This window comes from Mesoplodon mirus, assembly GCF_964341445.2.
Source record: "Mesoplodon mirus genome assembly, chromosome: 4".
Lineage (NCBI taxonomy): Eukaryota > Metazoa > Chordata > Mammalia > Artiodactyla > Ziphiidae > Mesoplodon > Mesoplodon mirus.
Window position 1 is genome coordinate 54,590,502 of NC_138979.1, and position 27,068 is coordinate 54,617,569.

Genomic DNA, 27,068 nt, shown 5'->3' on the forward strand with positions numbered 1-27,068 from the left:
TCCTCCAAGTTCTCACTAAACCTAAAAGCAGCAGAGAAATTATGAAATGCCTCTCAGCTTCAATTTTGTACCTGTATAAAAGAATATAAACACAGAAGCATAATGACGCAGCTTATGTAACACCAAACATGATAGCTAATACATTACAAAATGCTAGCTTGCTTTTGTTTGCTTACTTTCTCCGCTTATTTCAAAACAAGCTGAACACATGTCATCCTCTTAAAAAGCAATTATCCTTATTCCTAAGAGGCCCTGGAGGTGACTAGATAATTCTCCTGAGCTATGCATCATTCAAATGAATTCCTTGGCCAGGGGGCATCATTAAGACTGAAGAGGTCAGGGGAATTCCCTGGCGGTCCAGTGGTTAGGACTCCACGCTTTCACTGTCGTGGCCTGGGTTCAATCCCTGGTCAGTGAACTAAGATCCCACAAGCCATGCGGTGTGGCCAAAAAAAAGAGAAGACTAAGAGGTCAATACAAAACACAGCCAGGTAGAAGGCTAGACAAACACTAAGCCACTATTCTCAGTGATACACAAAAATTTTGCTCTGGAAGAATTTAATTACAAAGATAGAAGGTTACAATCCTGCCCATTTAAAATGAATGACTGCTTCATCTTACAAAAAATTATATATATATATATATATATATATATATATATATATATATATATATATGAATGATATATCAATAATTGTGAGAAAGGTAGTTTACTGAACAGAAAAATACCATTGATGAGGTGGCATAATCCCAAGCAATCAAAGCTTTTAGTTGCTGTACAAAATCCACAATGCTTCCCAAGGTCACTTCCTGGCTATGGGTTCTTTTATTGTTAATGTAAAAGAAACTGCATTACATAGTAGTTTTGGGAGCTTTACATCCAAACTCAGCCCTTCTGAAGCAGCAGTCTTAGATGTGAAGCTACCCATAAAATCCACTGCATGAAGACTTCCTGTTTCAGTAAATCGCCTACAGAGACAACATTTATGGTAAGCTTCATCAGACAAAGGACTATTTCAAAGAACCAGCAGGTGTCAGTTCTCAGAGTCACACTGATAAAGGAACATACAAGCCTCAGGTTCCCAGTTTAGTTAATCTCCAGCTGTCAGATTTCTTGCCGTAAAGTGAAAGTAGTACATTTATAAATTACTACCTAGAACTTGTCAGAAAAAAAAAAAAAATCCAGCCAAATGAATGTGAGGCAATTAGTAGTTAAAACAAGAAACCGATCTATGGTTCAAGATGGTGGAGCAGAAGGACGTGCTCTCACTCCCTCTTGTGAGATCACTGGAATCATAACTAACTGCTGAACAATCATTGACAGGAAGACACTGGAACTCACCAAAAAAGATACCCTACATCCAAAGACAAAGGAGAAGCCACAGTGAGACGGTAGAAGGGCGCAATCACAATAAAATCAAATCCCATAACTGCTGGGTGGGTGACTCACAAACTGGAGAACACTTATACTGAGAAGTCCACCCACGGAAGCAAAGGTTCTGAGCCCCACGTCAGGCTTCCCAACCTGGGGGTCCGGCAACAGGAGGAGGAATTCCTAGAGAATCAGACTTTGAAGGCTAGCAGGATTTGATCGCAGGACTTCGAGAGGACTGGGGGAAACAGAGACTCCACTCTTGGAGGGCACACACAAAGCAGTGTGAGCATCGGGACCCAGGGGAAGGAGCAGTGACCCCATAGGAGACTGATCCAGACCTACCTGCTAGTGTTGGAGGGTCTCCTGCAGAGGCAGGGGGCATCTGTGGCTTACCACAAGGACAAGGACATTGGCAGCAGAAGTTCTGGGAAGTACTCCTTGGCGTGAGCACTCCCAGAGTCCACCATTAGCCCCGCCAAAGAGCCCGGGTAGTCTCCAGTGTTGGGTCGCCTCAGGCCAAACAACCAACAGGGAGGGAAACCAGCCCCATCCATTAGCAGACAAGCAGATAAAAGTTTTACTAAGCTCTGCCCACCAGAGCAACAGCCAGCTCTACCCACCACCAGTCCCTACCGTCAGGAAACTTGCACAAGCCTCTTAGATAGCCACATCCACCAGAGGGTAGACAGCAGAAGCAAGAAGAACTACAATCCTCCAGCCTGTGGAACAAAAACCACATTCACAGAAAGATAGACAAGATGAAAAGGCAGAGGGCTATGTACCAGATGAAGGAACAAGATAAAACCCCAGAAAAACAACTAAATGAAATGGAGATAGGCAACCTTCCAGAAACAGAATTCAGAATAATGATAGTGAAGATGATCCAGGACCTCAGAAAAAGAATGGAGGCAAAGGTCGAGAAGATGCAAGAAATGTTTAACAAAGACCTAGAAGAATTAAAGAACAGAGATGAACAATACAATAACTGAAACGAAAAATACACTAGAAGGAATCAATAGCAGAGTAACTGAGGAAGAAGAACGGATCAGTGGCCTGAAAGACAGAATGGTGGAATTCACTGCTGCAGAACAGAATTAAGAAAAAGGAATGAAAAGAAATGAAGACAGCCTAAGAGACCTCTGGGACAACATTAAACGCAACAACATTCACATTATACGGGTCCCAGAAGAAGAGAGAGAGAAAGGACCCAAGAAGATATTTGAAGAGATTATAATTGAAAACTTCCCTAACATGGGAAAGGAAATAGCCATCCAAGTCCAGGAAACACAGAGAGTCTCATACAGGATAAACCAAAGGAGAAACAAACCAAGACACATAGTAATCAAATTGGCAAAAATTAAAGACAAAGAAAAATTATTGAAAGCAACAAGGGAAAAATGACAAATAACATACAAGAGAACTTCCATAAGGTTACCAGCTGATTTCTCAGCAGAAACCCTACAAGCCAGAAGGGAGTGGCATGACATATATTTAAAGTGATGAAAGGGAATAACCTACAACCAAGATTACTCTACCCGGCAAGGATCTCATTCAGATTCGATGGAGAAATCAAAAGCTTTACAGACAAGCAAAAGCTAAGAGAATTCAGCACCACCAAACCTGCTCTACAACAAATGCTAAAGGAACTTCTCTAAATGGAAAACACAAGAGAAGAAAAGGACCTACAAAAACAAACCCAAAACAATTAAGAAAAAGATACTAGGAACATCCACGTCAATAATTACCCTAAACATGAATGGATTAAATTCTCCAACCAAAAGACACAGGCTTGCTGAATCGATACAAAAACAAGACCGATATATATACTGTCTACAAGAGACCCACTTCAGACCTAGGGACACATACAGACTGAAAGCGAGGGCATGGAAAAAGATATTCCATGCATATGGAAATCAAAAGAAAGCTGGAGTAGCAATACTCATATCAGACAAAATACTATAAAATAAAGAATGTTACAAAAGACAAGGAAGGACACTACATAATGATCAAGGGATCAGTCCAACAAGAAGATATAACAATTATAAATATATATGCACCCAACATAGGAGCACCTCTATACATAAGGCAACTGCTAACAGCTATAAAAGAGGAAAGCGACAGTAACACAATAAGAGTGGGGGACTTTAACACCTCACTTACACCAATGGATGGATCATCCAAACAGAATATTAGTAAGGAAACACAAGCTTTAAATGACATGATAGACCAGATAGATTTAACTGATATTTATAGGACATTCCATCCCAAAACAGCAGATTACACTTTCTTCTCAAGTGCGCACAGAACATTCTCCAGGATAGATCACATCTTGGGTCACAAATCAAGCCTCAGTCAATTTAAGAAAACTGAAGTCATATCAAGCATCTTTTCTGACCACAGCACTATGAGATTAGAAATCAATTACAGGGAAAAAAACGTAAAAAACACAAACACATGGAGACTAAACAATACGTTACTAAATAACCAAGAGATCAATGAAGAAATCAAAAAGTACCTAGAGACACATGACAACGAAAATACAACGATCCAAAACATATAGGATGCAGCAAAATCAATTCTAAGAGCAAAGTTTATAGCAATACAAGCCTACCTCAAGAAATAAGAAAAATCTCAAATAAACAATCTAACCTTACACCTAAAGGAACTAAAGAAAGAAGAATAAACAAAACCCAAGGTAGTAGAAGGAAAGAAATCATAAATATCAGAGCAGAAATAAATGAAATAGAAACAAAGAAAATAATAGCAAAGATCAATAAAACTAAAAGCTGGTTCTTTGAGAAGACAGACAAAATTGATAAACCATTAGCCAGACTCATCAAGAAAAAGAGGAAGAGGACTCAAATGAAAAAAATTAGAAATGAAAAAGGAGAAGTTACAACAGACACCACAGAAATACAAAGCATCCTAAGAGACTATTACAAGCAATTCTATGCCAATAAAACAGACAACCTGGAAGAAATGGACAACTTCATAGAAAGGTATAACCTTCCAAGACTGAACCAGGAAGAAATGGAAAATATGAACAGAACAATCACAAGTAAGGAAATTGATACTGTGATTAAAAATCTTCCAACAAACAAAAGTCCAGGACCAGATGGCTTCACAGGTGAATTCTATCAAACATTTAGAGAAGAGTTAACACCCATCCTTCTCAAACTCTTCCAAAAAATTGCAGAGGAAGGAACACTCCTAAACTCATTCTATGAGGCCACCATCACCCTGATACCAAAACCAGACAAAGATACTACAAAAAAAGAAAATTACAGACCAATATCACTGATGAATATAGATGCAAAAATCCTCAACAAAATACTAGCAAACAGAATCCAACAACACATTAAAAGGATCATACACCATGATCAAGTGGGATCTATCCCAGGGATGCAAGGACTCTTCAATATATGCAAATCGATCAATGTGATACACCATATTAACAAGCTGAAGAATAAAAACCATATGATCATCTCAATAGATGCAGAAAAAGCTTCTGACAAAATTCAACACCCATTTATGATAAAAACTCCCCAGAAAGTGGGCATAGAGGGAACCTACCTCAACATAATAAAGGCCATATACGACAAACCCACAGGAAACATCATTCTCAATGGTAAAAACTGAAAGCATTTCCTCTAAGATCAGGAACAAGACAGGGATGTCCACTCTCACCAGTATTATTCAACATTGTTTTGAAAGTCCTAGCCACAGCAATCAGAGAAGAAAATAGAAATAAAAAGGAATGCGAATTGGAAAAGAAGTAAAACTGTCACTGTTTGCAGATGACATGATACTATACATAGAGAATCCTAAAGATGCCAGCAGAAAACTACTAGAGCTAATCAATGAATTTGGTAAAGTTGCTGGATATAACGTTAATGCACAGAAATCTCTGCATTCCTATACACTAATGATGAAAAATCTGAAAGAGAACTTAAGGAAATACTCCCGTTTACCACTGCAACAAAAAGAATAAAATACCTAGGAATAAACCTACCTAGGGAGACAAAAGACCCATATGCAGAAAACTGTAAGACACTGATGAAAGAAATTAAAGATGATACAAACAGATGGAGAGATATACCATGTTCTTGGACAGGAAGCATCAACATTGTGAAAATGACTATACTACCCAAAGCAATCTACAGCTTCAATGCAATCCTTATCAAATTACCAATGGCATTTTTTTACAGAACGAGAACAAAAAAATCTTAAAATTTGTATGGAGAAACAAAAGACCCCGAAGAGCCAAAGCAGTCTTGAGAGAAAAAAACAGAGCTGGAGGAATCAGACTCCCTGACTTCAGTCTATACTACAAAGCTACAGTAATCAAGACAATATGGTACTGGCACAAAAACAGAAATACAGGTCAATGGAACAGGATAGAAAGCCCAGAGATAAACCCACACACCTATGGTCAACTAATCTATGACAAAGGAGGCAAGGATATACAATGGAGAAAAGACAGGCTCTTCACTAAGTGGTGCTGGGAAAATTGGACAGCTACATGTAAAAAATGAAATTAGAACACCCCCTAATACTATACACAAAAATAAACTCAAAATGGATTAGAGACCTAAATGTAAGACCAGACACTATAAAACTCTTAGAGGAAAACATAGGAAGAACACTCTTTGACACAAATCACAGCAAGATCTTTTTTGATCCATCTCCTAGAGTAATGGAAATAAAAACAAAAATAAACAAATGGGACCTACTGAAACTTAAAAGATTTTGCACAGCAAAGGAAACCATAAACAAGACGAGGCAACCCTCAGAATGGGAGAAAATATTTGCAAACGAATCAACAGACAAAGGATTAATCTCCAAAATATATAAACAGCTCATGCAGCTCAATATTAAAAAAACAAACAACCCAATCCAAAAATGGGCAGAAGACCTAAATAGACATTTCTCCAAAGAAGACATACAGATGGCCAAGAAGTACATGAAAATCCACTTAACATCACTAATTATTAGAGAAATGCAAATCAAAACTACAATGAGGTATCACCTCACACCAGTTAGAATGGGCATCATCAGAAAATCTAAAAACAACAAATGCTGGAGAGGGTGTGGAGAAAAGGGAACCCTCTTGCACTGTTGGTGGGAATGTAAATTGATACAGCCACTATGGAGAACAGTATGGAGGTTCCTAAAAAACTAAAAATAGAATTACCATGTGACCCAGCAATCCCACTACTGGGCATATATCAAGAGAAAACCATAATTCAAAAAGACACATGCACCCCAATGTTCATTGTAGCACTATTTACAATAGCCAGGTCATGGAAGCAACCTAAATACCCACTGACAGACGAATGGATAAAGATGTGGTACGTATATACAATGGAATATTACTCAGCCATAAAGAGGAATGAAATTGGGTCATTTGTAGAGACGTGGATGAATCTAGAGACTGTCATACAGAGTGAAGTAAGTCAGAAAGAGAAAAACAAGTATCGTATATTAACGTGTATATGTGGAACCTAGAAAAATGGTACAGATGAATCAGTTTGCAGGGCAGAAACTGAGACACAGATGAAGAGAACAAACGTATGGACACCAAGTGGGGGAAAGCGGAGGCAAGGGTGGTGGTGGTGGTGGGATGAATTGGGAGATTGGGATTGACATGTATACACTAATATGTATAAAATGGATAACTAGTAAGAACCTGCTGTATAAAAAAATAAAGAAAATAAAATTTAAAAAAAACACAAACAAAACCCAAGAAACCACTTCTATGTAACTCAGATTGTTTACCATGTCTATTTAAGGCAAAGAGGCTGGCCTTCACTATCCAGATAGCATCTCCTTAAGTAGGCAGCATGATCAAGGGTAAGAAGATAATAAACACTACAACTTTAAAGAAAGAAGTCAGAGGCTTTTTTTATTTTTACTAACTTAATTCTACTAGTTTATTAGTACACTATGCAGAAAGATTTCCCAAATGGTTAGTAGTTAACAGCAATGATAATTCCTTCTTGTGCTAAGTTTTTTGAAGGGATTACTTATCAAAACCAGTAAGTAGTTTATTATAAAAAATCTTATTAAATCTTGCTTAACACCACTGGTAATGGTATAGCGCATGTTTACTATTAATATATAAGACATATCTGTTTTAGACAACGTTAAAATGTTTTCTAAACTGCAGATCGATTAGTGGAGTGTGAAATAAATAAATTCAGTGGGTTCTGACCAACACATTCTTTAAAGAAAAGTAGTATAAAATTTAAGAGTACATCACACTTAGTAAGGTGTATTACTTCATAAAACTTCTGCTTCCGACATACACAAATGTTAAATTCTGTATACACTAGATCACAATATAATACGTATTTTTTTAGTATGAGTCATGGTGAAAAAATAAAAGCCATTAATACAAAACCATCTGAAAAGCAATTTCAATTATTTCATTTTGAGATGAAAAGCTTAGGTCAGTGACAACTAGTTCCTATGACTTTCCTGAACTGTTAAACATAATAGTCTATTCTGATGAATCTATTAGAAAAATCCTCATTTTCAGCTGAAAGTCTGGAGTGAGACTGAGCAGAGTGAGGTAGAAGAGGGTAGATGATGTCATTGATAAATGAGGCCAAAGAAGGACCTGTACTCCATTTCCAGAGGGTGACCTATGATGTACTTACAGAGGCAATGCTTTAAGCAAGTGTGTAAAACTTTCTACATTATAGTGGTGAGGGGGAAAAAAAACAAACAAAGCTGGAATGAATCACTCCAGAAAGCATGATACTCTACAGCAGAAAAATAACGAAGTACTTTAGTTTTTAAAAATTTTATTATGCAAAATCTCACTTATACAATGATTCCCCGATGTAACCTCACCCAATTTCAATAACAAAATGATTTTGAAGCAAATCCCAGATGTTATATTATTTCATCAGTAAATATTTCATTACAGATCTTTAATAGATTTGAAGTATTCCTTAGAGCAGATGGATTACTTGCTATTTGAAGACCTGCCACATAAATGTGAAAAATTAAAAGACCAAATGGAGATCTGCGGATACTGAAAAAGTTATAGTACCTAGTTGACGTTTCAGCCATTCAGGAAGAAAAGTCCAAATGGTCCTTTGAAAAAGCAAAAGGGTTGAAAGTGAAAAAAGCACAATTATGAACATAGTTAAAGGTAAAACAATTGATTCTAGAAGAACTAAAACTATGGATTGTCAATGACTTGAACCTGATCATCAGGCAAAAATGGTCCAATATTTCATTAATATTTTCCTGCCAAGAAGAATATGACCTCCATTCTAAATGATAATGCAAGTTTTAAGAGGAAAGAAATATATTAATGATGTTGCAGGAGTAGAAAAGTATGCACATTTAAAATTAGGCATTCAACTAATGTACAAATTGGAGAAGCCACAGTACCTGAAAACTTCACAAATCCCAGTGATGCACTTATGTCCATTTCTTTCTCATTGTAATGAAGGTACTTACATTAAAAGCAATGTTAACTTACTGTTTGTTTTTTTTTTAAGTCTTGCTTTACTGTTAATTATTTGGACAATTTCCTGGAGTCTGGCATATAATTTTTCAGCTTTGTTTAGAGCCAGTGATTGTGAAGTAGCTCCTCCTGAGGAACAGTGGAAAGCTGTGTGAGGGTCACTAACACATACTGTTAACATCTAAAACCAAATTTTAATCCTCTTGCACAAATGATATCCCCTCAATTTTTTTTAACATTTCTTTTTTTAATTTTTTTAATTTTTTATTCTTCTTTTTAATTGGGGCATAATTAACATGAAGTAAAGTGCACAAATGTAAAATGTATAATTCAGTGAATTTTTACATATCCATACATATACCTATGTAACCATCCAGGGAGAGAACATTTTCAGCTCTCCAATAGGCTTTCTTGTGCCTCTTCCAAATCAGTAATCCTCATTTACCACTACCTAAAGTTACCTGTTCTGTTTAATTGCAAGAGATTAGTTTTGCCTATTTTGAACATCTATCAATGGAAATATACAGTAACCACTCTTTTGTGTCTGGCTTCTTTTGCCCAACATTATGTTTGAGGTTTATCCATTTTGTTGCATGTATTAATAGCTCATTCTTTTCATTTAAAAAAAAATTGGGGGGGTAGTTCATGTTTATTAGTCTGCGTAATGACTTAGATGTTTGGTTTGAACATTCTCAAACAGTTTTTGTTTTTTTTTTTTTTGCGGTACGAGGGCCTCTCACTGTTGTGGCCTCTCCCGTTGCGGAACACAGGCTCCGGACGTGCAGGCTCAGCGGCCATGGCTCACGGGCCTAGCCGCTCCACGGCATGTGGGATCCTCCCAGGCCGGGGCACGAACCCGTGTCCCCTGCATTGGCAGGCAGACTCTCAACCACTGCGCCACCAGAGAAGCCCTCGAACACAATTTTTTGGTGTACGTAGATATGCATTTTTCTGGGCACATACCCTGGGTCATAGAGTATTCACATGTAGAAGTAACTAAAATGTCCATCATCTGATGAATAGATAAAAGAAAATATGGTATATCCATACAATGCACGAAGAAGTGACCTGCCTCCAATGAAGTGATCCACAATAAGAAAGCACAAGGCTTCCTATGTCAGAGGACCATGTTGTTAGTAATAAAAAAAAAAATGAAGGTCTCAGTGTGGTCAAGTCTTTTCTTTTTGAGTAAGGACAACTAAATTGTCAAATCCACTTTGCATTCCATCTAGTAGCATATTTGGACATAAAAGACAGTCCTCTTCAGGAAGAAGTCTTTGGGAAGTATAAGTTGAGCTGATATCATAAACTACTCTCACTGGCCACCAAGGACAACCAGGGCAAAAAGGTAGTCACCCTATTCAGGATTACCTTTCCTCATTTTTTAATCTTATATTGGAACTGCTGTTTCTTCCTCCACAACAAAACTTTAATATCTTAAGCTAAACATTAAGAAGCTACCAACTTAATTTCACTCACAATAGCGAAGAGGTGGAAGCAACCCAAATGTTCATCAGTGGATGAATGGAGAATGGATGGATGGTATATACATACAACAGAATATTATTCAGCCTTAAAAAGAAATTCTGTCATGTGCTACAATGTTGTTGAACCCTGAAGACATTATGCTAAAGAAATAAACCAGTCACAAAAAGGCAAATACTATATAATTCCACTTTAATGAGGCATCTAAAGTAGTCAAATTCATAGAACAGAAAGTAGAATGGTGGTTACCAGGGGCTGTAGGGAGAGGGAAAAGGGGATTTTGTTTAATGAGTATAGAGTTTCAGTTGGGGAAGATGAAAAAAATTTCTGGAGATCTGTTTCACAGCAATATGAATATACTAAACCCTACTAAATTGTACACTTAAAAATGGTCAAGATGGTAAATTTTATGTTGTTAAAAAAATGAATTTGGGCATCCCTTTCAGACCCACAAATGCCATTTCTAGGAAAATAAGAAATTGCAAGACCTACCTGGTCAGTAATAATAACTATTGTAATTTTGAGCAGGGTCACTCGCAAGTTGTAATGGGAGAACATGGTCTTTGGAGAGACCACATCAAGATATAACCATAAATGGGTTTGTACTTAAGAAGAAGGAGAAGAAACTAACTTAATTTCAAATAAAGTATAAGTAACTGAAAGCTTAATTCAATGGACTTGCTAAACTCTAATTTGTAGAATTTAGGCAATGTAGTATTTTTTAGTAAAACTTTTGCTGCTTTAGGGGCTGGAACTGAAAAGTTCTTAACTTACAACCATCAGATTCTCATTTAAAGTCAAAAAATCTTTCCATGTGGGTAATAAGAATAAACATCAAAGCAGCACTATCTGTATTGAAAACTGCATTTCTTTAGATTACCTTAAAAACCTTGCAGGAAAAAAAAAATCTCTCTTGGTTATTAAAGTGATTATGAAGCAGTGAAACAGATATGTATAATAATACAAAATCATGATTTACAAAGTATAACTTAAGACTGACCACAAATGAAATAACAGTTTTATCTCTAATCAATAATTTATTGAAAAATAAAAAAATGTTCAAAATGTGATGAGATTTGAAACTTTCCCTAGTTTAATTCTAAATATAGTTTCACAAGAGGGAAAAATCATTTCAACCTATACTAAGTGATTACACTACTCAATTCTAACATGAAGTTACATAATCATATTTGTAAGTCTGCATATTAATTTTGACTAAGCCTATGTACATTTTTTGGTAATGGCTTTTGAGATGTAATTCACATAGCATACAATTTACCCATTTAAAGTGTACAATTCACTGGGTTTTAGTATGTTCTCAGAATCATGCAACTGTCACATCAATCAATTTTAGAATATTTCTATCACCTCAAACCCCCCCAAAAAATAAAATAAACCTCATACTCTTTAGCTATTACCCACCCACCAGTCGTCCTGTCCCTCTCTCACCTCCAAACACCAGTCCTTAAGCAACCACGAATCTACTTTCTGTCTCAATAGTTTCTGTGAGTCAACAGATTCATCTATAATGGATGTTTCATACAAATGGAATCACATAATATGTGGTCTTTTTTAACTGGCTTCTCTCATTTAGCATAATGTTCATCAATAGCATGTATTTTTATTCCTGGATTCATTTGTTCATTCATGGCCAAATAATACCACATTTTGTTTATCTATTAATCAAGTGGTGGACATTTGGTTTATTTCCACCTTTTAGCTAGGAACAATACCGCTATGAACATTCACGTATAGGTTTTTGTGTGAATAATGTTTTCATTTCTCTTGGGTATGTGCCTAAGAGTGGAATTGCAGGAAGAAATGGTAACTCTTATGTTTAACTTTCTGAGGAACTGCAAAACTGTTTTCCACAGTGGCTGTACCATTTTACATACCCTTCAGCAGCATGTGAGGTCTCTAATTTCTGCACATCCTCACCAGTCAACACTTATTATCTGTTTGATTCCAGCCATCCTAGTAGGTATTATGTGGGATCTCACTGTGATTTTGATTTGCATTTCCCCAATGACTACTGATGTTGAGCATCATTTCATGTGCTTAATGGCCATTCCTATGTCATCTCTGGAGAAATGTCTATTCAAACCCTTTGCCCATTTTAAAATCGGGTTATTTGGGGATTTCCTTGGTGGTTCAGTGGTTAAGAATCCTTGCTTCCACTGCAGGGGGCACAGGTTCAATCCCTGGTTGGGGAGCTAAGATCCCGCATACCACGTGGTGTGGCCAAAAAAAAAAAAAAAAAAAGAATAAAAGTAAAATCGGGTTATTTGTCTTTTTATTGTTAAGTTCTAAGAGTTTTTATATACTTGAAATACTAGTCCCTTATTAGATATGATTTGTAAATATTTTCTCCCATTATATGGATTGTTGTTTTACTTTTTTTCAGGATGTCCTTTGCAGCACAAAAAATTTCATTATGATGAAATCCAATTTATCTATTTTTTTCTTTTGCTATTTGTGCTTTTGGTGTCATATCTAAGAGTCCACTGCCAAATCTGAGGACCTGAAGATTTACCCTTATGTTTTCTTCTAAGAGTTTTACAGTTTGGGCTATTACATTTAGTTCTTCGACACATTTTGGGTTAACTTTTGTATAGTATGAGGTAAAGGTTCAAATTCAATCTTTTGTACATCAACATCCAGTTGTCCTAGCACCATCTGTTGAAAAAATTATCCTCTCCCCACTGAACAGTCTTGGCACACTAGTAGAAAAGCAATGGACCATAGATTCATATCTGGATTCTCAATTCTATTCCATTGACCTATATGTCTATTCTAATGCCAGTACCACAGTGTCTTGATTACTGTTGCTTTGCAGTAAGTTTTAAAATAAAAAAGTGCGAGTCATCCAACTTTGTTCTTCTTTTTCAATATTGTTTTGGTTCTTCTGGGTCCCTTGCAACTCCATATGAAATTTAGGTTCAGCTTGTCAATTTATGCAAAAAAACCAGCTGGGATTCTAACAGGGGTTGTGTTGAATCTGTAAATCCATTTGGGGAGTACTACATCTTAACAATATTAAGTCTGATCCCTGAATGTGAATGTTTTCCCAGGTATTTAGGTCTTCTTCTTCTTCCTTTTTTTAATTTACAATGCTGTGTTTCATTTCTGCTGTATAGCAAAGTTACTCAGTTATATATATATATTCTTTTTAAAATTTTCTTTTCCGTTATGGTTTATCACAGGATATTGAATATAGTTCCCTATGCTATACAGTAGGACCTTGTTATTTATCTAGGTCTTCTTAATTCTTTTCCAAAATGTTTTGTAGTTTTCAGAGTATAAATTTTACAGTCATTTCGTTAAATTTATTCTCTTTTGATACTATTGTAAATGGAACTGCTTTCTTAATTTCATTTTTGGATTAAACATAGATACTTTTGTATAATAATTATTCAGACCTCTTCTTTCATTACCCATTCTCAGAAGCATACTGCCTTTTCTTTTTTTTTTTTTTTTTTTGGCCAAGCCGTGCAGTTGCGGGATCTTAGTTCCCTGATTAGGGATCAAACCTGGGCCCCTGGCAGTGGAAGTGTGGACTCCTAACCACTGGACCGCCAGGGAATTCCCTATACTGTCTTTTAATTAGAAAAATATTAGTATCTCTTAAACCTCAAGTAGGGAACTCTCTTATATAAATAAATTTTTCAGAAAAGTGAAGTGACACTCTTTCAATTAAAGTTAAAAAGTAAAATCATTTACAATGGAAATGTTTGTAAAGCTTCATGTTTCATAAAGAGAATATCGGGTGTTCACTCTGGCAGCATACTATTTACTAAAATTGATAGAAATTAGCATACCCCCCACCCCCGTGCAAGGATGACATGCAAATTCATGAAGCATTACATTTTTTTTACAAACTAGAAGTTATGAAATAAATAAGTCACAGGGGATGCTATGTACAGCATGATGACTAAAGTTAATAATACTGTACTGCATATCTGAAAGTTACCAAGAGAGGAAATCTTACAAGTTCTCATCACAAGAAAAATAAATTTTGTAAATATGTGTGGTGATGGATGTTAACTAGACTTACTGTGGTGATCATTTTGCAATATATACAAATAATGAATCATTACGTATACACCTGAAACTAATATAATGTTATATGTCAATTACACCTCAATAAAAACGTTTCCATGAATATCTGATTCTTTTTCCTTGATGAATCTACTCAAGCTGAGTAATAATTATATCACCCCACTTGAGCAAACACCCTTAGGGGTTAATCCAGTATATAAGGCTATTCTGCCCAGACTGCTCTGCTCTGTGACTTTGTTACCTCCCTTGCTATCAGTCTATCAGTGATCACTTCTTGATGTATGTAATTCCCTCTTCCTTCTGTGTTTGCACTCTATGGAAGATTAAGAAAACTAATAAGCTTGTTAGAAATGCATATAAAATAAGAACACAAAGACTTTAAGAAAAAGACTGAAGGTCTGAAGCACAGGAACTTCTGGGTACACAGATCCTAAGATATCTATTTTGACTGCTAAGAAATTTTTTATTTTTATTGTTGTTTTGGTTTGCTAGTCCTCAGCTTTGATGCAGAGAGCTGGAGCTTATTAAGAAAAATGATACCATGTACAGTTTTACTGTAACATGGATAAAAATTTCAACAAATGTAATTTATAATTCTAATTTACATTAATGTTGAGTTATATTCTACATAAATTTTTGTGAAAAAATGTTACATTTAGCCTTGTCTATTCTGAAATATGAGTATTTTAGAGTATAATAAAACTGTAGAAAAATAATTACACTTTCATCACTGATGTGTAAATTTTCTGCCCTATATAAAACTAATTTATCTAGCAAGCTAGAGAGGATAATGTGTTATAGTTCTAATAATAACCTATCTTCGTGAACATGTTTATTGTGTTATTTACTTATAATAATAATAAAAGCTAGAAGAAAACGAAGGCCAATTATATGGTAACGGTTGTGGTAATCCACTTGAAGAAACAGAACAGCCATTTAACTTATAATGACAAAAGTCACATATAGGAATTTAGTAAATAAAAAAGGCAAAATCTCAAAGCATAGCCAACTTCGTTTATACCAAAGTACATATATATGTATATGCATGTATATATAGATATATATGCATTTACACACAACTAAACAAAGAGCTGCTCTAATTTTCTGTAATGTTACAATTCTGTCTACAAAAACAAAACCCAAACAAACAAAAACAAAACAAGCTTCATGAATTGGAATTACCATTAACTTCTCTATACGCTGGGTGCTCAAAACCAAACAATCTAATTATTATTTAGATTAATCTATCTCTGAAGTAGTTTATAACATAAAGTAGAAAAAGGAACATGACAATCTCAAAAAAAAAATCTTAACTTTTAGTTTCACAGTACAGACATTAGCCTAAACTACCTACAAGAGCCCTTTAATCAAAGAAACACTTAGAATTACTTAAATCACAAGGCATTTACTGTTTCAGCTTTCTATCATCCAGACAAACTGGAGAGCTCCCCTATTATCCTTTAATATCAGCACCACTAGATAAAAAAAGACTGCTTTGTGTTTTTTAACAATACAAAAAAATGATACCTTTTGTGGGAAGGGGCAGTGAGATCAGAAGTTCTAATTAATTTATGATCTCTGCGGAGGGGCAGGGTACGGGGGTGGAAAACATGACATGCAATTCCTTCCAAGTTTTTTTTTTTTTTGCGGTATACAGGCCTCTCACTGTTGTGGCCTCTCCCCTTACGGAGCACAGGCTCCAGACGCACAGGCTCAGCAGCCATGGCTCACAGGCCCAGCCGCTCCGCGGCATGTGGGATCCTCCCGGACCAGGGCACAAACCCGCGTCCCCTGCATCGGCAGGCGGACTCTCAACCACTGTGCCACCAGGGAAGCCCCCAAGGTTTTTTTTGTGTTTTTTTTTTTTTTTAACTGCCTACGAGACAAAGTCCAAATCTGTATCGTGGCCCACAGCTAGTCAAGAACAGACTGCTCACATCTCTACCCTCATTTCCCACTGTACCTTAGTCAAATAAAAAGCTAAGGGTAGAATAAAGAACAGTGTTTATAATCTCCTCCACTTTGATTTTACTCTAAATTTAAAATCTATACTTTGCAAAATTAAAAATTATAAAAAATTAATTATTAATCAATTAGCCAACGTTTTCCCTCCTTACCTCCCAGACAATCCCTGAAGATTAAAGTTGGTTCAACATAGAAACTAGATAGTGATACTTAGAGAAACGATTACTGGCTATCATTTTATACTTTATATTTCTTTTCTTGGTAACAGGTATAATTATACTGAATGTAAATGATTATCACCTTTGGAATTAAAAATTACTTCTTATGTCCTTTTAAACCTTTTCTTCCCCCAGCATGTAGTATTTCAACTGCACACTTAACCAATAAGTAGGGAAACTACATGATATATAATAGAAATATCTGTCTGGGATGTCCCAGACCTGGGCTCTAGTTCCAAATCTGTGGCAAGCTAGTTTATTTTACCTTGACTAAGTTGTTTAATTTCTAATTTCTTTCATTTTTAAAATGATGAAGTTTGGACTAGACAATGCCGAAGTTCCTTAGAGGTCCAAAACTTAAGAAAGATCTTATCTATTAAATCAGTCTAAGTTACCATGAGCTTTTTGGGGTAAATACCACTCCTGTCTCATAGTAAACTCACAGCCATCTTTTTCATATAAGTGTTGCCAATCTAGTTGTCAGACTTGAAATTGTAGAGTAGGATTCTTGAATCATGGTCAGGTCTTTTGTTCAACTCACTGCTTTTTCAAAAAATTTAATGTTGAATCTTGATTCTGTTAACCAGTCACTATATTAGCTGCCCCACCTCAAGCACTGTATTATGTGTGGATTTCATTACCATGTCCTTCAAAGATCTCCATCCAATTCACGGTTGAACTGAACGGAATCAAAATACAGAGCTCTACTGTTCAGCATCAGTGATGACAATGATCCAATTCTCTTTGGTGAGGTGGTTAAAACAACTACAAATCTCAACTATCTTCTCAGCCAACTCATATTTCTAAATGTGTTACTAGACTATCACAAAAGTCTGTCAAATAAATGCCTTGCTGAATAAAAATATATGATACATAGAGACATCTGGTTTAACATGGCAGAGAAAATGTAGGCATTTCACTCTATTCCTTTCCAAAAGCCCAATGCAACGACAAAATGAAGAAGACAGAACAAGTAAAATAGGTGGGAAAAAAGCAGAATAGAGATGTCAACAGTTTGGAAGATGGGCTCCATGTCCTTTGGTAAGAGCTTTGCCATTTTCTGGAAAAGTATGGCCATAAGTTCAGACAGTTTTCTCCTTAGGATGCATGATCATCACATAAATACTGATTCTGAACTCTCTTCATAATTAAATCCTTAATCGTCCTAGTTTTGTACTCCTGCTGAACAATTCCAAGCTGGTTTAGCAATCCTGAAAATTTTACTAATAAGTTCTCCTAATTAACTAGCCAAGATGTCAATGCATAATCCTGCAAGTTATCATATCTGTGATACTTCTAAAGTTACCATATTAACATGACACAGTCTGTGGCATCAGCGAATGTGGTTAAAGCTATTTGCTCCTACCATTTTTTGGTGGATTATGCTACTGACAAAAAGAATTCTTCCTCAACATCTATTAAAGCTGTTTAACCTCAGTAAACTGTGCTTGAGTTAGAACCAACAGGATGCAATTCCAAAAGAAATTTAAACTACAATACTATTAGGAACAATAACTTTATATTCAGTTGTAGTTTTCCAAGAAAATTAAAATACATTATTTCTGGGATCATAATTTAAATTGAATCCCTCCACAACATACTGCAGAAAACAAATGATATAATTCGTTACATATCTATGAAGCAGGAACCTAAGTATCCCCTTCTGAGGGGGAGAAAAATATGTTTTATCAGTCTTACAACTTACTACAACACATAAACAAATGTACACACATACATATCTCCAAAGAGGTAAAGTACATGGGACAAAATATTAACAACTGGTAAATCTAGGTGTTATTATGGATCCTCACCATCCTATCCTTTTTAGTTTTTTGTACAATTTTGAAATTTTTCTTCATACAAGTTGGGAAAAAAATAAAACAAAAATTTAAACAATGTTTTGTATTATGTATAGAAACCAAGTGCTCACTATCTGTCAATCACTGTCTTAGGTGATTATATGCATTATCTAAATTTTATCTCTACAACAAATCTGTAAGATAGATATTATTATTACCCTTACGGAGGAAAAAAAATGAAACTTGGAGAGGAAATCTGACTCAGGGCTCTTACTTTTAACCACTTGAGGCAGAAAGTAATGACACGACTTCTAAAACTTGTTTTTAGTTTGTTCCATCCACAGACCCCCAACATTTGCAAATTTATAGGGAAACTTTAACAACGTTATAAAAGCACAATACAGTAGCCTCTTACTCTTTGTGGAGGACTGGTTCCAGGAGCCCCATGGATACCAAAGTCTGTGGCTGCGGATGCTCAAGGTCCCTTTACAAAATGGCGTATTATCTGCATATAACCTAGGAACATCCTCTATATACTAGATCTAGATCTCTAGATTACTTATAACACCTAGTACAGTGTAAAATGCTAGGTAAATAATTGTAAATACAATGTAAATCCTATGTGAAGAGTCACCTGTAATAGGGCAAATTTAAGTTTTGCTTTTTGGAACTTTATGGGACTATTTTTCCCCAGAGTATTTTCCACCCCTGGTTGCTTGAACCCAGAGGTGAAGAACCTGTGGATACGGAGGGCCAACTTGGTATCAGTTTTTTTGTTTTGCTGACTGGCTTGATTTTTGGCTGATATAGATTGAGTTTCATTTGTTCAAAATGCTAAGATTTCCTATGAAATTATTAATAAAAAGTAAACATTTGATTTTACAATGCTTTCACTTTCAACTAGAGAAGAAACACTTTTAAATCTTATTTTATCTTAAGCCTATATTCTTTCAGATGAATGCTTTTCAAAAAATGTTAACACAACAGACCCACACCTTTTAAACAAAATCTTACTGAAAACTCAATATAAAGGTAAGAGAGAGTCCTGCCTGCTCACTTTTCCTTTCCCATTCTCTTGAAGCAGGAAATCAAGGGCTCCAAGACTTTGTGGGATGTAATATGAAACCAACTGCTTTATATAATATGCAACTGTAAACTGTTAATTATCACAACTGCCAGAAACAGAACTGGCTGGTAAGAGCTGAAGTTATAAGTCCCAATTTAAGTTCATAGTGATACTTAAGTAATTCAGATATTGAAAGAACAATATGCAGAAGAGTTGTCATGTACACTCTACTTTAGTCATAGAAATAAGTGTCTTATTTTAGAAGCAAGGGAGGAATGTGTCACAGGACAAGCTGATACCCTTAGACAATTTACCTTTGTCAGAAACATCCTTCTGTTCTAATGTACTTTTACATATTTCACCAGATACCAAAGATGGAATAGAACAAAAAGGTCAATTCTTTGTGCCTCCATTTTCTTATGTGTAAGTAAAAACATGCTCTAACAAGATACTATTTCACAAAGACAGTATAAAAATTATTAAAATTTATATGCAAGACTGTTTAGTCTAAATGGTCTCCCATAAACATAGGCACATACCTATTAGGATATGAAATCACCTATCTACTTATTCTTGCAACTAAGAAGGAAAAAAAGCTGTTATTTGTAGACTAGGGATACATATTTTCTAAACTCTGGAGGAATAGAATCATTTTTATCTTAATGTTTACATGATTCTTTCCAGGCCTGATTCAACAGGAGACTCAAAACTTAAAAAAAAAAAAAAAAAAAAAGGCCTCAAAATATCCCCCATGCTTCACAATTAATAAAAAACAACCTGCAGATCTGTTTCCACTCCATTGTGTCCTCCTACCTTTTTTTTTTTTTTGCGGTACGCGGGCCTCTCACTGCTGTGGCCTCTCCCGTTGTGGAGCACAGGCTCCGGACGTGCAGGCTCAGCGGCCATGGCTCACGGGCCCAGCCGCTCCGCGGCATGTGGGATCTTCCCGGACCGGGGCACAAACCCGTGTCCCCTGCATCGGCAGGCGGACTCTCAACCACTGCGCCACCAGGGAAGCCCTCCTCCTACCTTTTATCCACGATCATCCTTCATCAATCTTCCTTTCTCAAATCTTCAAAATTCCCCTTTCTATTGAGGCAATATACATAGGTAAGACTCCACAGAAATAATCTTTCCATTGAAAAATATGCAAAGGCCACAAACAAGCAACTCTTAAAAGAAGAAATATAAATAAATGTGTAAAGATGTTTAACTTCACCCATGAACACATACACATTTAACAAGATACATTTTCCCCTTATCAGACTAGCATAGATGAAAAGATTCTCGATAATGTTCAAGGTTTTTGAAGGAGAAACACACACACACACACACACACACAGGCTCACACAGAAAGTAAAGGAAAACCATCTTTCTGGAGGGCAAATTGACAATGTGTAACAAAATCACAAATATGTATGTATCTTTGTATATACATGTATCTTTGTGTATACATGTATCTTTGTACTTAACAGAAAGTACACTTCCAGGATTTATCCTAAGAAAATAATCAACCAAGTTTGGACTACAAGGATGTATTTATTACAAGTATCTACAAGGATGTTCAGATAGTATTATTTTTAATTAAAAAACAGAAATAATTTATATGTGTATTAAGACTAGCTAATAAATTTCTAAATATAGACATTAAAAATGATCTATATTTAAGCTGAAACAATAGAAGTTCATGCTGTATTAAGTGATAAAAGCAAGTTTACAGCACAGTTTGATTGCATTTCTAAAATATGTCCTGATACATATTTTTTCTGGAAAATTAAATTAATTAAACAAAATTAGTGATTATTTTTGGAGATACTTTTAAGAAAAATTTTTTAAACATTTTGGGCAACAGCATGTTTTCTTTTTAAAAGCATTCCTTTAAAGGATATGTTTATTGCTATTTTCCCCCTGGTTACAAAATACATGTATTCATTAAAAAAAAAAGAAAAACAAAACGGAATCATCTCAGAAATATATAAACAGAAGTAAAAGACCAAAGGCTAGAGCTTCCCTGCTGGCGCAGTGGTTGAGAGTCCGCCTGCCAAAGCAGGGGACACGGGTTCATGCCCCGGTCCAGGAAAATCCCACATGCCGCGGAGCTGCTGGGCCCGTGAGCCATGGCCGCTGAGGCTGTGCATCCGGAGCGTGTGCTCCGCAACAGGAGAGGCCACAACAGTGAGAGGCCCGTGTACCGCAAAAAAAAAAATAAAAAAAAGACCAAAGGCTATAATAATCAGCTTCTCCTGTTTAGCCTTAGGGCACAGGCTGTGCTTAACACCCCACCCCTCTAGAAACTCTTGTCTTGACTTTTCGACTTCTCTACTCTTGAGGCTCCTCCTCTTCCAGCATCCCTTAAATGCACCCTCCTTCTCTCCTCACTCACACAAGCTCTACAAGCATCATATCATCACCGATGACTGCATGCTCATTAACACCTACATGGTAATGATTTCTTAATCCCTATCTCTAGTCTAATTTTTCTAAGTCTCAGAGTCACATTTCTGCATATGTGCTACACAATCCTCAAAGTCAATATATTCTCAAAGTCTAACTTACTTGCCTTCCCCATTGCCTACTCTAGTCCCATGTTTCTTAGCTCTATTAAAGGTTTCCTCATTCACTTGGTCTTCCCAAGCTGGCAAAATAACTGGTATCCAAATCCTGCCTATAGTCTACTTCTGAAATTTCTCCCTAATTCATCCCTTCCTCTGCATCTCACTGACATTTTCAGAGCTAAGGCAGGCCTGGCCACTTCTGACCTGGACTACTTAGGTACCCATTATATGCCATACACAGTAAAAGGAATTAAGAATACGAATAAATATGAGAGTATTAATAAAGCAAATTACTACCATCAAGCATATCTTGAGGTAGAGAGATGGAGGAACATGACACAATGTGACAAGTACAATTAGAACAAAAATCCACACAATGTCAACCTCTTTACTATCTGATCTAATCTTATACTGGGAATTATCTTTCTAGAATACAAACCAGATAATGTCACTGTTCTGTTGTAAAACCCTTGATGATTCTACTCCACTGCCTACAGAATAAAGTCCATATGCTTTAATACCAAGCAAACACTTCACAATCTGCTCCCAACGTATCTAATAGCCTCATCTATTACTCTTCTTTCACTTCACACCCCATAACCCAGCCGTGTATAACTAGTTGCTGCTCTGACAATATGCTAAACAATTTTACAACACATATTGTTTGTGCATCCTGCTGTTGGAGAGTCCTTCTTCCTTGTGCTCACCAGTGAAGTCCTGTACTCCTCTCAATCAAACCACGCTCCTCTGTGAAACCTTCATTAACCTTCTCTGCCAGTGTAGTTTTTATACAGTCTATTATAATACTTATCACTTTATGTTGTAATTTGTTTTTCTTTTTCTGTCATTAGACTGTGAGATTCTTTTTTTTAAAATTGTAGTTGATTTATAATATTGTGTTTGTTTCAGGTATACAGCGAACTGATTCAGTTATACATACACATATATATTTTTCAGATTCTTTTCCTTTATAGGTTATTACAAGATATTGACTACAGTTCCCTGTGCTATACAGTAGGTCCTTGTTGGTTATCTATTTTATACATAGTGGTGTGTATCTGTCAACCCCATACTCCTAATTTATCTCCCCACCACCTGATACTGTGAGATTCTTAAGGACATCCTGTTATTCTTTGTATCCTTCCCAAGTCTAGCAAGACAGTAAATATTCAAGAAGTGTTTGTTAAATGGATGATGAGGTGGAAACAGATTTACATAGAGCCAAAATACACTAATCATCCCTTTTTTTTTTTGGCTCTCTGTCTGGAATTCAGGAGTCTATCGAAGCAGTAATGCCACTACCTACCACGACCCCCACATACCAGGAACCCAAAGGAGCCCATGTATTTTTTTTCTCCCCCCCTTCCTACTCATCTGGCTATCTATCCATCCATCCCACAAATAATATCAGCAAATAATACAGATAGAATCCCTGCCCTCCAAGGGGCTTATATTGGAGTAAGGAGAGGCAATTAACAGGTAAACAAATATATAAAATAATGTCAGACAGTGATCAATGCGATGAATAAAACAAAGCAGTTTGATGAGACAGAATGTGGTTAGGGGAGTAATGTGCTATTTTAAATGGAGGTGGGAAAGAAGTCACAGAAGGTTTCTCTGAGACAGTAACATGAAAGTGGAGGCCCAAGGGATGAGAAGCAACCAGCGAAGCAAAAGTTTGAAGAAAGAATTCTTCAAGCAAAAGGAATTGTCGGTGTAAAAGCTCTTAGGCACAAATGCACTTGGCTATTTGAGGGACAGAAGAGACAGGTAGCTAGGGAAAGAAATGAGTTTGGAGAAGAAAGCACAGCATTGTAATGGTAGCCTGGGTGGAGGCCTATCTGCTCCTGCCTTGGGTTTGGAATTTTCCAGTTTTCACCTTCTGTTGTCTGCACAATCTTCTACTTACTAATACCATAGCAAGAGGACAATGGAATGGGGTATACAGCACACCCTATTGTCAGGAGACATCAAATGATTCTGAAAGTTACTTTTCTGGTTTCTGCTGATAAAAAGTACTCCTAGATACAATGCCCTAACAATAACAGTCCCAGGGCTAATGAAAACCTCATCAGCACACAAGAATAAAACCACTTGAAAAGAGAGAAAAGTTCTTTCTACTGACTACAATGCAAGTCAAAATGGGACCCATCATAATCACCCTAGATTCGTTAGAGGAAATAAAACACAACACTTTACCACTCTGAAAATATACATGAGCTATCCTTCTACTTGAATAGATTTTTCCATTCCTGTGTAAATGTAAAGATCATATAATACAAATCTAGACTTAAGTAATTAAATAAAATACATTTGCAGTTTTCATTGACCAGGATTTTTCTTCATCTTTATAGAAATTAAACAATTTTATGTTTTGAGAAAGCATGAATTCATATGCATTATAAACTGCCTCTCAGTAATTTTGTGGATGTTTATGTCATAATTTAATTCAAGTACTACTGTGATGTTAGAGCAAAGTCAATCCATTATATAAATGTATAGTCACAAAACTAGCTACTAAAGCAACTCAGTAGTTGGTAGGAACTCAAGCAGTGTGAAATTACACATCTTACTCCTACTTTCAGTAGCATCTGCTGGCTTTGCTAACCTGAACATGAACACATCACTAAATATAAAAGCCTTTCATTATCCTAGTCAGGTCTTAAAATTCCAGGCTCCCAGCCTTCTAGTGGTAAAAATAAATTCATTCTCAGCATCCCTAGATTCAATTCTGCACCCAGTGATCTCTGGCTAGTACAGTGATGTTTCCCTGAATCTCTCTATGGGGGGATGAGAGGTAAGATTTTTTCGATCTCCTTTGGAAAAATCATCAGAAGTAGCAGAGGCAATCAAAAATAATCATCTTATGCTCCCACGCTCCCATTTCCTCAAAGGGCAAAGCCTCTTACAGTGGGTCTTCATAATACTATACAGTCTCAACAGCTATGAAAAATAAGAAAACACTTTAGCTTAAAAAAGGACCTTGTCACAATGTGCAAGTTGATGACCAACTTCACATATTCACAAGATCCTTCATTTTCTCTTCCCCATTCACCTAGGGAGGGCCATAAAAAGTTTCTAAATACCCAATGTACCTTCTTCCCAATTTCACGTCTTCAAACTGGTTGATGTTATCATTATTCATCATCTCACTCATAAACTAATACCTGAAATAAAAAAATCCTTTCCTTGGTTGGGAAATAAAAATTGCAAAGTTTCTCCCTGGAATTCTAGCTCAATCCTGATGTTGGGATTTCCGTGAAGGAATGAAAACATGGTATCAGTTGGAAAACCTCTCTAAATACTGATGTATCTCCTTGCAGACTAAGTATGGGTATTACTGAGTACGTACTGACTCTTCCCTTACTAAGGGTAGATTCTGAATTAAAACAAGGCCTTAATCCCTTCTCAAAGTGTGGTTCAAGGACCAACAGCATCTTAATCAACTGGGAGTTTGTTAAAAAGACAGTATACAGGGCTCTACTCTCCAACCAACCAAATCAGAATCTTCGTTTTACTGGTATCTGTATGCAGATCTCCCTACATCACAAAATCTCAGAACTGGTGGAAAATCTAAAATCCTATCACACACAAAGAGGGATGAACCTTGGATAACAATTACACCTGATAATGACTATAGTCTCCTTCACAAATTCTTCAGTTCTTTTAACAATAGGTCCTCATTACAAGAACTTCTCATAAGATTATAAACTGCTGGTCTTGAAATGCACCAAAGCTTATTATAGCTGCTGTTGTTCCTGTTAGTCTAAACCAATAATATAACCAAGTTCTTACCTAATCTGAGCTCTCCGAAGTTCCCACACCCTATCTTCTTGCCAACCCTGAAGTTGGGTCCCACCATAAGAACCCCAGAGGATGTTGAGGAGCCGGATGGTCGGGAACAGTGTCCACTCCTTTGTGCCATGGGTTTAGTTGTCCGTTGTCTTTCATCCTTTTCCCTACTAGGATGGTCCATGATCCTACACGACAGAGTCTCTGCACAGGTATCCTTAATTTGTACACCTCTCTTCAATATAAAAGTACGTCCGAATAAACTGGAGTTAGAGTAAGGTAAGGAGTTCTTTTGGCACCATGTTTATGTTTCTAATTTATCTCCAGGAGATGAAAAACCATTGATTAGTTCTGGTAGGACACGTAGTCTGTAGGTCTCAAGCATAGGAGGATATTGTGTAACCTAGGTAAAAAATCAAGAAAGCATACAGTTAAAAATTATATTTTAAAACAAATTAAGAGAGTTACCACTAATTAGAATGGACTCTATCCAAAACTGAGCAAAGTGGACAGCTTCCTGAAATGGCTTTTGGTTTTACATCCTCCAACAGTTTAGCCATCTGGACTAGTAATTCATCTGGTAACATAGGCTCAGTAGGCTACAGACCAGGGCAACTAACGGAACACAGAACCCTTTAACATAAAATGCTTTCTTCTAGTGTTGTACATATGACTCAAAAGAAAGCTATTTGTTGGCTTTTTCATCACTGGCTAACAAAGATATGGTGGGGTTCAGCCAAGTTAAATAAACTGAGGGCAATTAAAAGCTCTTCCCCTTAATTTGGACAGAACCTATCAGAAATAAGCTACTCACTACTCACTGTCCCCCTCCTCCATCCCCACCATTTATCAAGCACTGACAGCAATCACGAAATCCAAAACAAGTTACGGATTGACAAAGACTACTTCTATGAAGGCCTTTCCAAAACCCTAGTGGTACAAAGTAGTCCTAGACTAAAGGTTTGGAAAGCTCAACTTTTGGTCTAGTTTTCACTGTGGGCTGAGTACACAATGACAGAGTGCCTGAAGCAGGTCCTTTGCACAACCCCAAAGTGAGAATAAATCTGAAGAACAAAAAATCTTAATCAAAACTCATCCCTACCAGAATTCCCCAGTTTCTCAATTTAAGACTAAGCCCAAGACAAAGTTTACAATGAGATAATTTTGATGCTAGTTTTGATAATCTAGGTGAGTATACTTAACAAAAAAATATTCTGTTACCACCAATCACAGACTAAACACATACTTTTGTTTCACTTTCACTGAAGATT

At 36.4% G+C, this 27,068-nt stretch overlaps 1 protein-coding gene across 5 annotated transcripts in view; it reads right to left on the reverse strand.

Moving 5' to 3' along the window:
- CSNK1G1 (casein kinase 1 gamma 1) overlaps window positions 1-27,068 on the reverse strand; it is a 152,635-nt gene that overhangs the window by 84,064 nt on the left and 41,503 nt on the right. For all 5 annotated transcript variants that reach the window (XR_014293845.1, XM_082618387.1, XM_082618386.1 and 2 more), the window contains exon 2: window positions 25,801-26,200. Coding sequence is in view for 4 of the 5 variants with exons in the window: in XM_082618387.1 (XP_082474513.1) it covers window positions 25,801-25,981 (181 nt within the window). In the remaining variant the exon portion in view is untranslated. The remainder of the gene's footprint in view (window positions 1-25,800; window positions 26,201-27,068) is intronic.